Below are 14,574 nucleotides of genomic sequence, written 5' to 3' on the forward strand. Positions count from 1 at the left end.
AAGATAACCATGATGGTATGAGCACTCACCTAGAGCCATACATCTTGGAGTGCAAAGTCAAGTGGGCCTTAGGAAGCATCACTACGAACAAAGCTAATGGAGGTGATGGAATTCCAGCTGAGCTATTTCAAATCCTATAAGATGATGCTGTGAAAGTGCTGCACTCAATATGCCAGCAAATTTGGAAAACTCAGCAGTGGCCACAGGACTGGAAAAGGTCAGTTTTCATTCCAGTCCCAAAGAAGGGCAATGCCAAAGAATGTTCAAACTACCACACAATTGCACTCATTTCACATTCTAGCAAAGTAATACTCAAAATTCTCCAAGCCAAGCTTCAACGGCACATAAACTGAGAACTTCCAGATATTCGAGCTGGGTTTAGAAAAAGTGGAGGAACCAGAGATCAAATTGCCAACATCCACTGGATCATAGAAAAAGTAAGAGAATTGCAGAAAAAACATCTATTTCTGCTTCATTGACTATGCCTAAGTCTTTGACTGTGTGGATCACAACAAACTGTGGAAAATTCTTAAAGAGATGAGAATACCAGGCCACCTACCCTGCCTCCTGAGAAACCTGTATGCAGGTCAAAAAGCAACAGTTAGAACACTGTGTGGAACAGTTGACTAGTTCAGGATTGAGAAAGGAGTACAGCAGGCTGTATATTGTTACCCTGTTTATTTAATTTATATACAGAGTACATCATGCGAAATGCTGGGCTGGATGAGTTACAAGCTGGAATCAAGATTGCCGGGAGAAATATCAACAACCTCAGATATGCAGATGATACTGATCAAATGGAAGAAAGCAAAGAGGAACTAAAGAGCCTCTTGGTGAGGGTGAATAAGAAGAGTGACAAAGCTGGTTTAAAACTAAAAAAACTAAGATAATGGCATTCAGTCCCATCACTTCATGGCAGATAGGGGAATAGGTGGAAGCAATGACAGATTTCTTCTCCTTGGACTCTAAAATCATTGCAGATGGTGACTGCAGCCATGAAATTAGAAGATGACTGCTTCCTGGCAGGAAAGCTATGATAAACCTGGATAGTGTGTTAAAAAGCAAAGACATCACTTTGCTGACAAAGGTCCATATAGTTAAGGCCATGGTCTTTCCAGTAGTCACGTACGGATGTGAGAGCTGGACCATTAAGAAGGCAGAGTGTTGAAGAATCGATGCTTAAGAACTGTGGTGCTGGAGAAGGCTTTGAGAGTCTCTTGGACAGCAAGGAGATCAAACTAGTCAACCTTAAAGGAAATCAACTCTGAATATTCTGAAGGATTGATGCTGAAGCTCCAACACTTTGGCAACCTGATGGGAACAGCTGACTCATTGGAAAAAACCCTAATACTGGGAAGGATTGAAGGCAGAAGGAGAAGAGGGCCACATAGGATGAAATTGTTGGTGGCATCACCTGATTCAATGGATATGAACTTGGGCAAACTCTGGGAGATGGTGAGAGACAGGGAAGCCTTGTGTCCTGCAGTCTGTAGGGTGGTAAAGAGTCAGACACAACTTGGCAGCTGAACAACAACAACAGTACTTGTGAAAAAACCTTTACTCTGACTTATCATGAGGAATTCAGATAAATTCAGAATGCAGAGGATTCTTTTTTTAAAATCAATGAAATATGTTTAAAATCCCACACTATCCTTAAATAATGTCAAAGGTTTAACAAAGTATTTTATTAAAATTCACAGTTTTAAAGCATTTCATTTATTCAGAATAAGTCTATTTTGATCCTTTTTTTCTTAATATATATATTTTTTGAAGTATAGTTGACTTACAGTGTTTCAGGTTCACAGCAAAGTGATTCAGTTATACATATACACAAATATTATTTTTGAAATTATTTTCCATTATAGGGTATTACAAGATATTGACTGTTGTTCTCTGTGCTATACAGTAAACCTTTGTTGCTTGTTGCATATCTATTTTTAATTAGAAATCTAGCATTCTATTCATATTAAGTCAAACAAGTAGAATCAAAATGTTATAAAGTTTTTAGTTAGGTTAAAATTTGTAAGTTTTCTGATGTATATTATACATACTATTTATAAGTATACAAAAACTTTGCTTGATAAAGGCTTGAGAAAGAAAAAAAGAGATGGAGAAATTGGAAAACATAAACTAAATGAAATGAGAGCACTGAATATGAAATAGAAAAAGTGAAACAAGCTAGATGAAAGATCATCATATAGTCTAGTTGTTTTTAAACATGGCTGCTCATTGGAAACATACCTGGAGCTTTGGAGAAAAAAAATACCTGGACATCTGTATTTTTCAAAAAAATTCCAAGATAATTCTGATATGCATCTGTATTTTAAAAAGTGATTACATATTTTCCTATTAAATGGTAGTTTTGATGATATAGACTTCTATTATTTGTCCAATGACAAATCATGATATAATGGTATTAAGTGAGTAACAGGTGCATAATCAGAATAGTAAAAGATGTTTATCAGTTTTCACAATCAATAGCCAGACAGAAAATAAAAGATAATTACAACTGCAAGCTGTAATGGGAACTTGATTAACCTAACAATATAGAATAATTACATACAATTTGGGGTGTTCAAGCAGAGTGATGTGGTAAGTGGAAGTGCATAGATTAACATGTTTTCACCCGCCCAGCTAGTCTATGTCTTTTGGTTGATACATTTAATCCATTTACATTTAAGGTAATTTTCAATCTGTATGATCCTATTACCATTTTCGTAATTGTTTTGAGTTTATTTTCTGTAGATCTTTTCCTTCTCTTGTGTTTCTTGCCTAGAGAAGTTCCTTTAGCATTTGTCGTAATGCTGGTTTGGGGATGCTGAATTCTGTTAACTTTTGATTGTCTGGAAAGCTTTAAATTTCTCCATCAAATCTGAATGAGAATATTTCTAGGTAGAATATTCTTGGTTGTAGGTTCTTCCTTTTCATCACTTTAAATATATCGTGCCATTCCTTTCTGGCTTATAGAGTTTCTGTTAAGAAATCAGCAGATAATCTGATGGGAGTTCCCTTGTATGTTGTTTTTTCCTTGTTGCTTTTACTATATTATCTTTGTCTTTAATTTTTGTCAGTTGGATTACTATGTGTTTGAGTGTGTTCCTCCTTGGATTTATCTTGCCTGGGACTCTGCACTTCCTGGACTTGGTTGACTACTTCCTTTCCCATGTTCAGGAAATTTTGAGCTTTTATCTCTTCAAATATTTTTTCAGGTCCTTTCTTCTCCTTCTGAGACCTCTGTAATGTGAATGTTGGTACATTTCATGTTGTCCCAGAGGTCTCTTAGGGTGTCTTCATTTTTGTTTAATTCTTTTTTCTATATTCTGTTCTGTGGATATGATTTCCACCATTCTGTCCTCCAGGTCATTTATCTGTTCTTCTGCCTCAGTTAGTCTGCTATTGATTCCTTCTAGAGTATTATTCATCTTTGCTTGTTCTTTAGTTCTTGTAGGTCTTTGGTAAATATTTCTAGCCTCTTCTCCATTGTTTTCTAGAGATCCTGGATCATCTTCACTATCATTATTCTGAATTCTTTTTCTGGAAGGTTGTCTATCTTCATTTCATTTAGTTGTTTTTCTGGGGTTTTATCTTGTCCTTCCATCTGGGACATAACTTCTGCTTTTTCCTCCTGATTAACTTTCTGTAATGTGGTTTTTGTCCTAGCATCTGTGGCATTGTGGTTCTTCTTGCTTCTTCTGTCTGCCCTGGGATGGAGAAAGCTAAGAGGCTTGTGTAAGCTTCCTAATGGGAAAGTGGAAGTCACTCAGTCATGTCCGACTCTTTGCAACCCCATGGACAATAAAGTCCATGGAATTCTCCAAGCCAGAATACTGGAGTGGGTAGCCTTTCCCTTCTCCAGGGGATCTTCCCAACCCAGGGATCGAACCCAGGTCTCCCACATTGCAGATGGATTCTTTACCAGCTGAGCCACAAGGGAAGCCCAAGAATACTCGAGTGGGTAGCCTATCCCTTCTCCTGACTGAGCAATCGAACTGGAGTCTCCTGCATCACAGGCAGATTCTTTACCAGTTCAGTTCTGTCACTCATTCGTGACCAACTATTTGCGACCCCATGAACCACAGCACGCCAGGCCTCCCTGTCCATCACCAACTCCCGGAGTTTACTCAAACTCATGTCCATTGTGTCGGTGATGCCATCCAACCATCTCATCCTCTGTCATCCCCTTCTCCTCCTGCCCCCAATCCCTCCCAGCATCAGGGTCTTTTCCAATGAGTCAGCTCTTCGCATCAGGTGGCCAAAGTATTGGAGTTCCAGCTTCAGCATCAGTCCTTCCAATGAACACCCAGGACTGATCTCCTTTAAGATGGACTGGTTGGATCTCCTTGCAGTCCAAGGGACTCTCAAGAGTCTTCTCCAACACCACAGTTCAAAGCATCAGTTCTTCGGCACTCAGCTTTCTTTATAGTCCAACTCTCACATCCATACATGACTCCTGGAAAAACCATAGCATTGACTAGATGGACCTTTGTGGACAAAGTAATGTCTCTGCTTTTTTATATGCTGTCTAGGTTGGTCATAACTTTCCTTGCAAGGAGTAAACGTATTTTAATTTCATGGCTGCAGTCACCATCTGCAGTGATTTTGGAGCCCAGAAAAATAAAGTCATCTACTATTTCCACTGTTTCCCCATCTATTTGCCATGAAGTGATGGGACCAGATGCCATGATCTTAGTGTTCTGAATGTTGAGCTTTAAGTCAACTTTTTCACTCTCCTCTTTCACGTTCATCAAGAGGCTCTTTAGTTCTTCTTCACTTTCTGCCATAAGGGTGGTATCATCTGCATATCTGAGGTTATTGATATTTCTCCCAGCAATCTTAATTCCAGCTTGTGCTTCCTCTAGCCCAGCGTTTCTCATGACGTACTCTGCATATAAGTTAAATAAGTAGGGTGACAACATACAACCTTGACGTACTCGTTTTCCAATTTCCATTAGAACTGCTGGTTTCAATGGAACCAGTCTGTTGTTCCATGTCCAGTTCTAACTGTTGCTTCCTGACCTGCATACAGATTTCTCAAGAGGCAGTTCAGGTGGTCTGGTATTCCCATCTCTTTCAGAATTTTCCACAGTTTGTTGTGATCCATACAGTCAAAGGCTTTGGCCTAGTCAATAAAGCAGAAATAGATGTTTTTCTGGAACTCTCTTGCTTTTTCAGTGATCCAGCGTATGTTGGCAATTTGATCTGTGGTTCCTTTGCCTTTTCTAAAACCAGCTTGAACATCTGGAAGTTCATGGTTCACGTATTGTTGAAGCCTGGCTTGGAGAATTTTGAGCATTACTTTGCTAGTGTGTGAGATGAGTGCAATTGTGCAGTAGTTTGAACATTCTTTGGCATTGCCTTTCTTAGGGATTGGAATGAAAACTGACCTTTTCCAGACCTGTGGCCACTGCTGAATTTTCCAAATTTGCTGGCATATTGAGTGCAGCACTTTCACAGCATCATCTTTTAGGATGTGAAATAGCTCAGCTGGAATTCCATCACTTCCACTAGCTTTGTAGTGATGCTTCCTAAGGCCCACTTGACTTCACATTCCAGGATGTCTGGCTCTAGGTGAGTGATCACACCTTTGTGATTATCTGGGTCATGAAGATCTTTTTTGTATGCAGATTCTTTACCAACCGACCCCCCCCCCAAAAAAAAAAAAAAAAAAATAGAACTACCACCTGGTGGTTTAATTGCTAAGTCTTGTCCAACTCTTGCAACCCCATGGACTGTAGCCTGCTAGGCTCCTCTGTCCATGGGATTCTCTAGGCAAGAATACTAGAGTGGGTTGCCATTTCTTTCTCCAGAGGATCTTCCTGATCCAGGAATCGAACCCAGGTCTCTCCATTGCAGGCAGATTCTTTACCAACTGAGCTATGAGAGAAGCCCCTCATAATGGGAAGGACCAGGAAAAACTGGGTCTTGCTCTGGTGGGCAGAGCCTTGCTCAGTTTTTCTACTAGTCATGTATGGATGTGAGAGTTGGACTATAAAGAAAGCTGAGTGCCGAAGAATTGATGCTTTTGAACTGTGGTGTTGGAGAAGACTCTTGAGAGTCCCTTGGACTGCAAGGAGATCCAAACAGTCCATCCTAAAGGAGATCAGTCCTGAATATTCATTGGAAAGACTGATGCTGAAGGTGACACTCCAGTACTTTGACCACCTGATGTGAAGCACTGACTCCTTAGAAAAGACTCTAATGCTGGGAAAGATTGAAGGCAGGAGGAGAAGGGGATGACATAGGGGATGAGATGGCTGGGTGGCATCACTGACTCGATGGACATGAGTTTGAGCAAGCTCTGGAAGTTGGTGATGGACGGGGAGGCCTGGCGTGCTGCAGTCCATGAGGACGCAAAGAGTCAGACATGACTGAGCGACTGAACTGAACTGGGGTTTTGCTCCCTTCCTGTTGTTTGGCCTGAAGCAACCGAGGCCTGGGGTCTGTGGGGTCTGTGGTGAGGTTAATGGTGACCTCCAAGAGGGCTTATGCCTAGGGGGATCTTCCAGGACTGCTGCTGCCAGTATCCCCATCCCTGTGGTGAGCCCGAATGCAGAGGATTCTATAAGATAGTTGACTTGGACTCTATCACTGTTATGAAAGACAAAAAAGAATATAAAATAAGGACAGAGGAAACTATTTTAAATTAAAGGACATTGCAATGTGTGGAATTTGGATTATATCCTGGAGTAGGGCAGAGACTATAAAAATATTTTTAAGACAGGAAGATTGGAATATAGACCCTATATATTAGATGGTATTAATAAATCATTGTTAAATTTCATTGGTGGGATAATGGTATTGTGATTCTTATTCCTGGGAGATAATGTGTTCTAGTATTTGCTTTCAGATTGTTAAACCAGAAAAAAAAAAAATAGTGTGTGTGTGGAGAGAGAAAAAATGAATGTGCAAACAGGGCAAGAGTTTAATGTTTGGTGAATAAAGGCGGACAGTCATAATACTCATCTTTCGCCTTTTAGACTGAAAATTTTTTAAATAGCTGGGATAAAATAATGCTTAAGAAGAGTCTGTAAAAATCCTCCTTATAAATGAAATAGGCAGAACTTATGGTAGCTGCCTTTGCATGGTACGCCTATGTATGATTTTTTCTCTACTTATTTTCTGTACTTCAGATTTTGATAGTATAATATGAGGATAGACTATTTTGGGAATTGGAAAAATAAAATTTATAATAGTATACTTTAATTTTTTAATTTTATAAAATATTTTATTTGCTGCGCCACACAGCTTGTGGGATCTTAGTTCCCTGGTAGGGATTGAATCCAGACCACAGCAGTGATGGCACCGAGTCCTAACCACTGAACCACCAGGGAACTGCTGTACTTTATACAGTTTTTAAAGGTAACTTTCCGCTTTCCATCATGAAATATTGGCTGTATTCCCTATGTTGTACAGTACATCCTTGAACCTATCTCATACCCAGTAGTTTGTGACCTCCCACTTTCCACCTCTATATTGCCCTTACCCCAAACTGGTAACCACTATATCTGTGAGTCTGCTTCTTTTATGTTAAAAATAATATACTTTAAAATTTGAGTTTATAAGTAATAGAACAAGAAGTCCTTTGTTCTAGTAAGTTGTTCAGATTTTGAAAGAAATAAGGTATCTATCTGATATATATATCTATCTATATAATAAAAGACTGTATGAATCATGTGTGTGCTAAATTGCATCAGTCGTGTCTGACTGTGCGACCATGTGGGCAGTAGCCTGCCAGGCTCCTCTGTCCGCAGGATTCTGCAGGCAAGAATACTGGAGTGGGTTGCCATTTCCTCCTCCAGGGGATCTTCCCAACCCAGGGATCAAACCTGCATCACTTATATCTCCTGCACTGGCAGGTGGGTTCTTTACCCCTAGTGCTACCTGGGATAATAATAATAGGAACTAAGCACCTTCAGTATATCAAAACTTTGTATAATCAACTTGTTTAATCATCACAACACTGGCGCCAAGTAGGTATCAATAATCGTCCCAACTCTTGCAAATACTAAGTTAACAGAATGAAGTTTGAAACAAAGTCTGTCTTGGGTTCCAAAATCTATCCTATAATAGTCTCTTGTGGTGGAGAGAAATGTTATATAACTGAATTCTGATTGGCTGAAATAAGTGAAGTAAACTGGGCAAAAAGATAAGAGGTTCCAGATAATAGATGCTGCCTGATTAGATAGGCAGACCTAAGCAGTAAGTAGGACATACCTTTGAATTGAAAAGCAAGGATTTTCCCTCCAGTGCTGTCAATACATTTTGCAGAGTTTCTTAACATTAATATCCAGGGCTTATCAAGTGAATCTGAATGATAGTCAGGTGGAATAAACAGAAAATGACTAATGTATTATACTGATTGTTATAGAAGCATCACCCACTAATTGCTTATAAGACCTTGTCAATGGATAAACTAGGGTCTCCTTCGAAAAAGAAGAGTCAGTATCCCCTGAATGTTGCTCACATGTCTATAAAAAAATCAATTTTCTACCCCTTGAACATTAAACTGCTGATGATCCCCAAGGGAATTAATTGATGGAAAACTCATGCTTACTTTCAGTTAAATCCTAAAATTAGGTTAAAGCTAAGCAAAACAAAACAACAAAAATACATGGTTTTAACTGGTTGAATGTTAAAAGGAAGGATGAGAAAATAATTATTTCTCCTTTATGTGTGAGTTCTCCAAAGTTTAAGGGAGATGTGAGTAGATCCTAATCCTGTCTTTTTTGTTTTAATAATTCATATTATAGATTAGTCATCATAAATTTAATCCCAGGTTGGTATTCTTCCTTTCTGAGCATGCTTCTCAGTCACCTCTCCTCACAGTTAATTCAAGGGCCTAAGGAATATAGACTTTTAGCATGGGCTTCAAGAAAATAACATCCAGAAAGTAGGGTATAATGTTTGCCAAAAAAAAAGTCTTAGTATACATTTCTAAATAAAAAGTAAAGTATTTGGAGGTGTTTGCACCACAATTCTCTCTTGGCATCGGAAAGGAAGTATTAATATTAAATAGTTCTAATTAGAATTTGAATAATAGGCAGATACTTACTTCTTCAAATATCCTTTGAGAGTCAGAAACAAGATGATAATTCAAACAATATATATCATACAACCAAATGTTTTTGAATAAAATAAAACCTAACTTGAAAGTTTTTATTAATTTAACAAAAACCAACTTTTCTTTTAATTATTAACTCTTTATTATTTGACATTTATATACATAAAGTATATATTTAGCTGTTTATACAACTCTAGGAAGATATTCCAAATGCAAAATTATGATTATAAAGTATAACGAGATATATCAAGGAAGAATGTGATTGAGTGCCAAATTTGTAATCACTTATCTAATATGTCACAATCCTTTTATTCCAAAAAATGTTCACATGAGAACTCTAAAATGGGCAATTATTTGTCAAAAGAATAAATGATTTTCATTATGTAGAACATGGAAAGGGACACGATGCAAAATAAAGATTCTTCAGAATTTTTTTATGGAGTTGCAAGTAAGACAACAGAACCTAAGGCTATAAGGACCTGTCCAAGTAGAATATTTATATTAAATATGCCTTTATCGCTTGACTGGTAGAGTTGCTCTGTCAGCCACTTTTGGTTGAAGGATGGTGCATTATAGACACCAGGAAAATTTTTTCGACCACAGCCATATCCGTAACTGGTAATTCCCATTACAAAATATCGTTTACGTTCTGGTAGGTAGCACATTAATGGTCCACCACTATCACCCTATTAAAAAAGTCCCAAAATAGTATTAGTTACTTCCATTAGTCCTTAAACAACAATAAATCTGGAATAAATTAATCACATTAATCATATATTTATATAAATATACATTTTTAACTTACTTCCAACTTATAAAGATGCATAGATTTTCAGTTTTATATTCAACTGAAACAGGTATTCAGTCTGGCCTGTTATTTTTGAGGAACCATATAGCTGGTGGATAAACTTTCCACCTGCATAGTTTTGAACCAAAATACTATAAATCAAATTGTTTGGATTTTTTAGTGTAGTTACTCAGGAGGAATATAATTTAGGAGCTGTGAAAAATACTATAAATATTGCCTATTAAAATACTTGTATTAATGCTGTATAGGAATGGTAGAACTAAGATATATAATGGATTCATTTAGGTGTGTGTGTGGTTTGCTAACTAGAGGACAGGAGTGAATGGGCATCTTGCGAGACCCGGCATCTTTCTAAGTGTTGACATTGACTGGTGCGGGATCATAGGAATAAATATCTAAGCATACAATGCAGGAAACCGCAGTTCAATCCCTGAGTCGGAAAGATCCCCTGGAGAAGGGCATGGCAACCCACTCTAGTACTCTTGCCTGGAGAATTCCATAGACAGAGGAGCCTGGTGGGTTACAGTTCATGGGATCACAGAGTCTACATGACTGAGCAGCTAACATTTAATGGTATTACAAATGACAAATCCCTGTCATAGTTTATACTAGACTGTTAATACACTGAAGCACCATTACTGAAGAGTATTAATCATTCAAAACAATAAGGACACTGAGATAACTGTTTTAATGCTTAAAGTTTAAGGACCATGTTTCTAAGGTGTTTTCAAGCATTAAAAACTATTTTTTGACAATGAGAAAGTTTCACTTATGAATGAAATTAGATTGAATTCTTCTACTCGGTAAGATTTTTAAGGAAAAGGATACAGGAAAGATAAACCCTGAATAGCAGAAATCAAAATGAGTAGGAAGAGATCAGAGCATGGGACACTGTTTGGGAGTGATGTGCTGGTAGATTTAGAAGCAGTGAAGAAAAAAGAGGAATAAAGAAAGATTTAAAAAGCACAGGGACAAAACAAAAAACAGATAAATTGGATTTTGTTAAAAAAAAAAATCAAAGATGGGAATTCCCTGGTGATCCAATGGTTGAGAATCCACCTGCTGATACAGGGGACATGGGTTTGATTCCTGGTTCTGGAAAATTTCACAGGTTGCAGGGCAACTAAGCCCAGGTGCGACAACTACTGAGCCCCTGCTCTGGAGCCTGCATGCTGCAACTCCTAAAGCCTGCACCCTCTAGAGTCTGTGCTCTGCAACAAGAGAAGCCGCTGCAATAAGAAGCCTGTGCACTGCAACTAGAGAGTATTCCCCTCTCGCTGCAACTGGAGAAAGCCCATGTGCAGAAAGAAGACCCAGGACAGCCAAAAACAAAAAGTGAGAAAAATAGAAAAAACACGATGGGACTTCCCTGGTGGTCTAGTGGCTAAGACTCTGTGCTCCCAGTCCAGGGGACCTGAGTTCAATCCCTGGTCAGGGAACTAGATCCCACTTCCCAGATCTGGGAGTTCAGTTGCCACAACTAAAGATCCCGCAGTGAAGATTGAAGATCCCGAGTGCCACAATTAAGACCTAGCGCAGCCAAGTAAATAATAAAAAAAAAAGAAAAAAAATCAAAGACGATCCTTCCCTGGTGGCCCAGGGGTAAAGAATCTGCTTGCCAATGCAGGAGACATGGGGTGATCCCAGGTCAGGGAAGATCCCACATGCTATGGAGCAACTAAGCCCGTGTACCACGACTACTGAGCCTGTGCCCTAGAGCCCAGGAGCCGCATGTGCTGAGCCCGTGTGCTGCAGCTACTGAAGCCTGCGTGCCTGGAGCTCTTGCTGAGCAACAAGAGAAGTCACCGCAATGGGAAGCCTGCACACTGCAACAAAGAGTAGCTCCTACTCACCATGGCTAAAGCCTGCGTAGCGATGAAGACCCAGCACAGCCAAAAATAAATAAAACTGTTTTTAATAATCATTAAACGAGACAGAAATAAACTCACAGACATAGAAAATAAACTTATGATTACCAGAGGGGAAAGGGATAGAGAGAGGAATAAATTATTTAGAAGTATGGGATTCACAGATACAAACTACTATACATAAAATAGATAAGCAAGAAGGATTTACTATATAGAACAGGGGACTATATTTGGTATCTTGTAATAACCTATAGTGGAAAATAATCTGGAAAAATATACACATATAACTGAATCAATCTGCTGTACACCCAAAACTAATATAATATTGAAAATTCATTGTGTTCTATTTAAAAAAAGATAGACAATAACAAGTGCTGACAAGGATGTGGAGAAATTAGAAACCCAGATAATCACAGTGGTGTGATCACTCACCAAGAGCCAGAATCCTGAAATGTGAAGTCAAGTGGGCCTTAGGAAGCATCACTAGGAACAAAGCTAGTGGAGGTGATGGAATTCCAGTTGAGCTATTTCAAATCCTAAAAGATGAAGCTGTGAAAGTGCTGCACTCAATATGCCAGCAAATTTGGAAAACTCAGCAGTGGCCACAGGGCTGGAAAAGGTCAGTTTTCATTCTAATCCCAAAGAAAGGCAGTGCCAAAGAATATTCAAACTACCACACAATTGCACTCATCTCACACACTAGCAAAGTAATGCTCAAAATTCTCCAAGCTGGCTTCAACAGTATGTGAACTGTGAACTTCCAGATGTTCAATCTGGTTTTAGAAAAGGCAGAGGAACCAGAGATCATCGAAAAAGCAAGAGAGTTCCAGAAAAACATCTATTTCTGCTTTATTGATTAGGCCAAAGCCTTTGACTGTGTGGATCACAACAAACTGGAAAATTCTGAAAGAGATGGGAATACCAAACCACCTGACCTGCCTCTTGAGAAACCTGTATGCAGGTCAGGAAGCAACAGTTAGAACTGGACACTGAACAACAGACTGGTTCCAAATAGGAAAAGGAGTACGTCAAGGCTGTAAATTAACACCCTGCTTGTTCAACTTATATGCAGAGTACATCATGAGAAACGCTGAGCTGGAGGAAGCACAAGCTGGAATCAAGATTGCCGGGAGGAATATCAATAACCTGAGATATGCAGATGACACCACCCTTATGGCAGAAAGTGAAGAAGAATTAAAGAGCCTCTTGATGAAAGTGAAAGAGGAGAGTGAAAAAGTTGGCTTAAAGCTCAACATTCAGAACACTAAGATCATGGCCTCTGGTCCCATCACTTCATGGAAAATACATGGGGAAACAGTGGAAACAGTGGCTGACTTTATTTTTGGGGGCTCCAAAATCACTGCAGATGGTGACTGCAGCCATGAAATTAAAAGACGCTTACTCCTTGGAGGGAAAGTTATGACCAACCTAGACATATTAAAAAGCAGAGACATTACTTTGCCAATAAAGGTCCGTCTAGTCAAAGCTTTGGTTTTTCCAGGAGTCATGTATGGGTGTGAGAGTTGGACTATAAAGAAAGCTGAATGCCGAAGAATTGATGCGTAAGGACTGTGGTGTTGGAGAAGACTGTTGAGAGTCCCTTGGACTGCAGGGAGCTCCAACCAGTCCATCCTAAAGGAAATCAGTCCTGAATATTCATTGGATGGACCGATGCTGAAGCTGAAACTCCAGTGCTTTGGCCACCTGATGCAAAGAACTGACTCATTTGAAAAGACTCTGATCCTGGGAATGATTGAAGGTGGGAGGAGAAGGGGACGAAAGAGGATGAGATGGCTGGATGGCATCACCAAATCAATGGACATGAGTTTGAGTAAACTCCGGGAGTTGGTGATGCACAGGGAGGCCTGGCGTGCTGCAGTCCATGGGGTCGCAAAGAGTCGGAAACGACTGAACTGAACTGATACATTGCTGAGATAGCCAAAAGGCAGATGAAAAGATGCTCAACTTTACTAATTATCAATATTAGAGAAATGCAGATCAAAACCACCATGAAGTATCACCTCACACCAGTCACAATGGCTATCGTCAGAAAATCTACAAACAGTAAATACTGGAGAAGGTGTGGAGAAAAAGGAACCCTTTTACACTGTTAGTGGGACTATAAATTGGTATAGCTACTGTGGAGAACAGTATAGAGGTTACTTTAAAAACTAAAACTAGAACTACCATATGACTCAGCAATCCCACTCCTGGGCATATACCCAGAGAAAACTATATTTCAAAAAGATTACATGTACTGCAATGTTCATTGCATCACTGTTTATAATAGTCAGGACACAGAAACAACCTAAGTGTTCATCAACAGAGGAATGGATAAAGAATGTGTGATACATATATACAATGGAATATTACTCAGCCATTAAAAAAGTAATGCTATTTGCAGTGACATGGATGAACCTAGAGATTGTCATACTGAGTGAAGTAAGTCAGACACAGAGAGACAAATATATGATATTACTTATATGTGAAATCTAAAAAAAGGAGTACAAATGAACTTGGTTACACAACAGAATTAGAGTCACAGATGTAGAAAACAAAGTTTTGGTTAGCAGGGGCGAAATGGGGAGGGGTAAACTGGGAGATTGGGATTAACATATACACACGACTAAATTTAAAGCAGATTAAAAAAATAAATTTAAAGCAGATAACTAAAGAACCTGCTATACAGCACAGGGAACTCTACTCAATGTTCTGTAATGACCTATATGAGGAAAGAACCTTAAAAAAGTGAATATACGTGTATATATATATATAACTGATTCACTTTGCTCTATACCTGAAACTAACACAACATTGTAAATCAACTATATTCCAAT

At 38.9% G+C, this 14,574-nt stretch overlaps 1 protein-coding gene across 1 annotated transcript in view; it reads right to left on the reverse strand.

The window, feature by feature from the left end:
* Positions 1 to 9,495: 9,495 nt before the first annotated feature.
* The window catches only part of TMPRSS12 (transmembrane serine protease 12), a 28,873-nt gene continuing 23,794 nt past the window's right edge, over positions 9,496 to 14,574 (reverse strand). The window contains exon 5 of the mRNA XM_061123893.1: positions 9,496 to 9,747. Within this exon, the coding sequence (XP_060979876.1) occupies positions 9,496 to 9,747 (252 nt within the window). The remainder of the gene's footprint in view (positions 9,748 to 14,574) is intronic.

This window comes from Dama dama, chromosome 3 (assembly GCF_033118175.1).
Source record: "Dama dama isolate Ldn47 chromosome 3, ASM3311817v1, whole genome shotgun sequence".
NCBI lineage: Eukaryota > Metazoa > Chordata > Mammalia > Artiodactyla > Cervidae > Dama > Dama dama.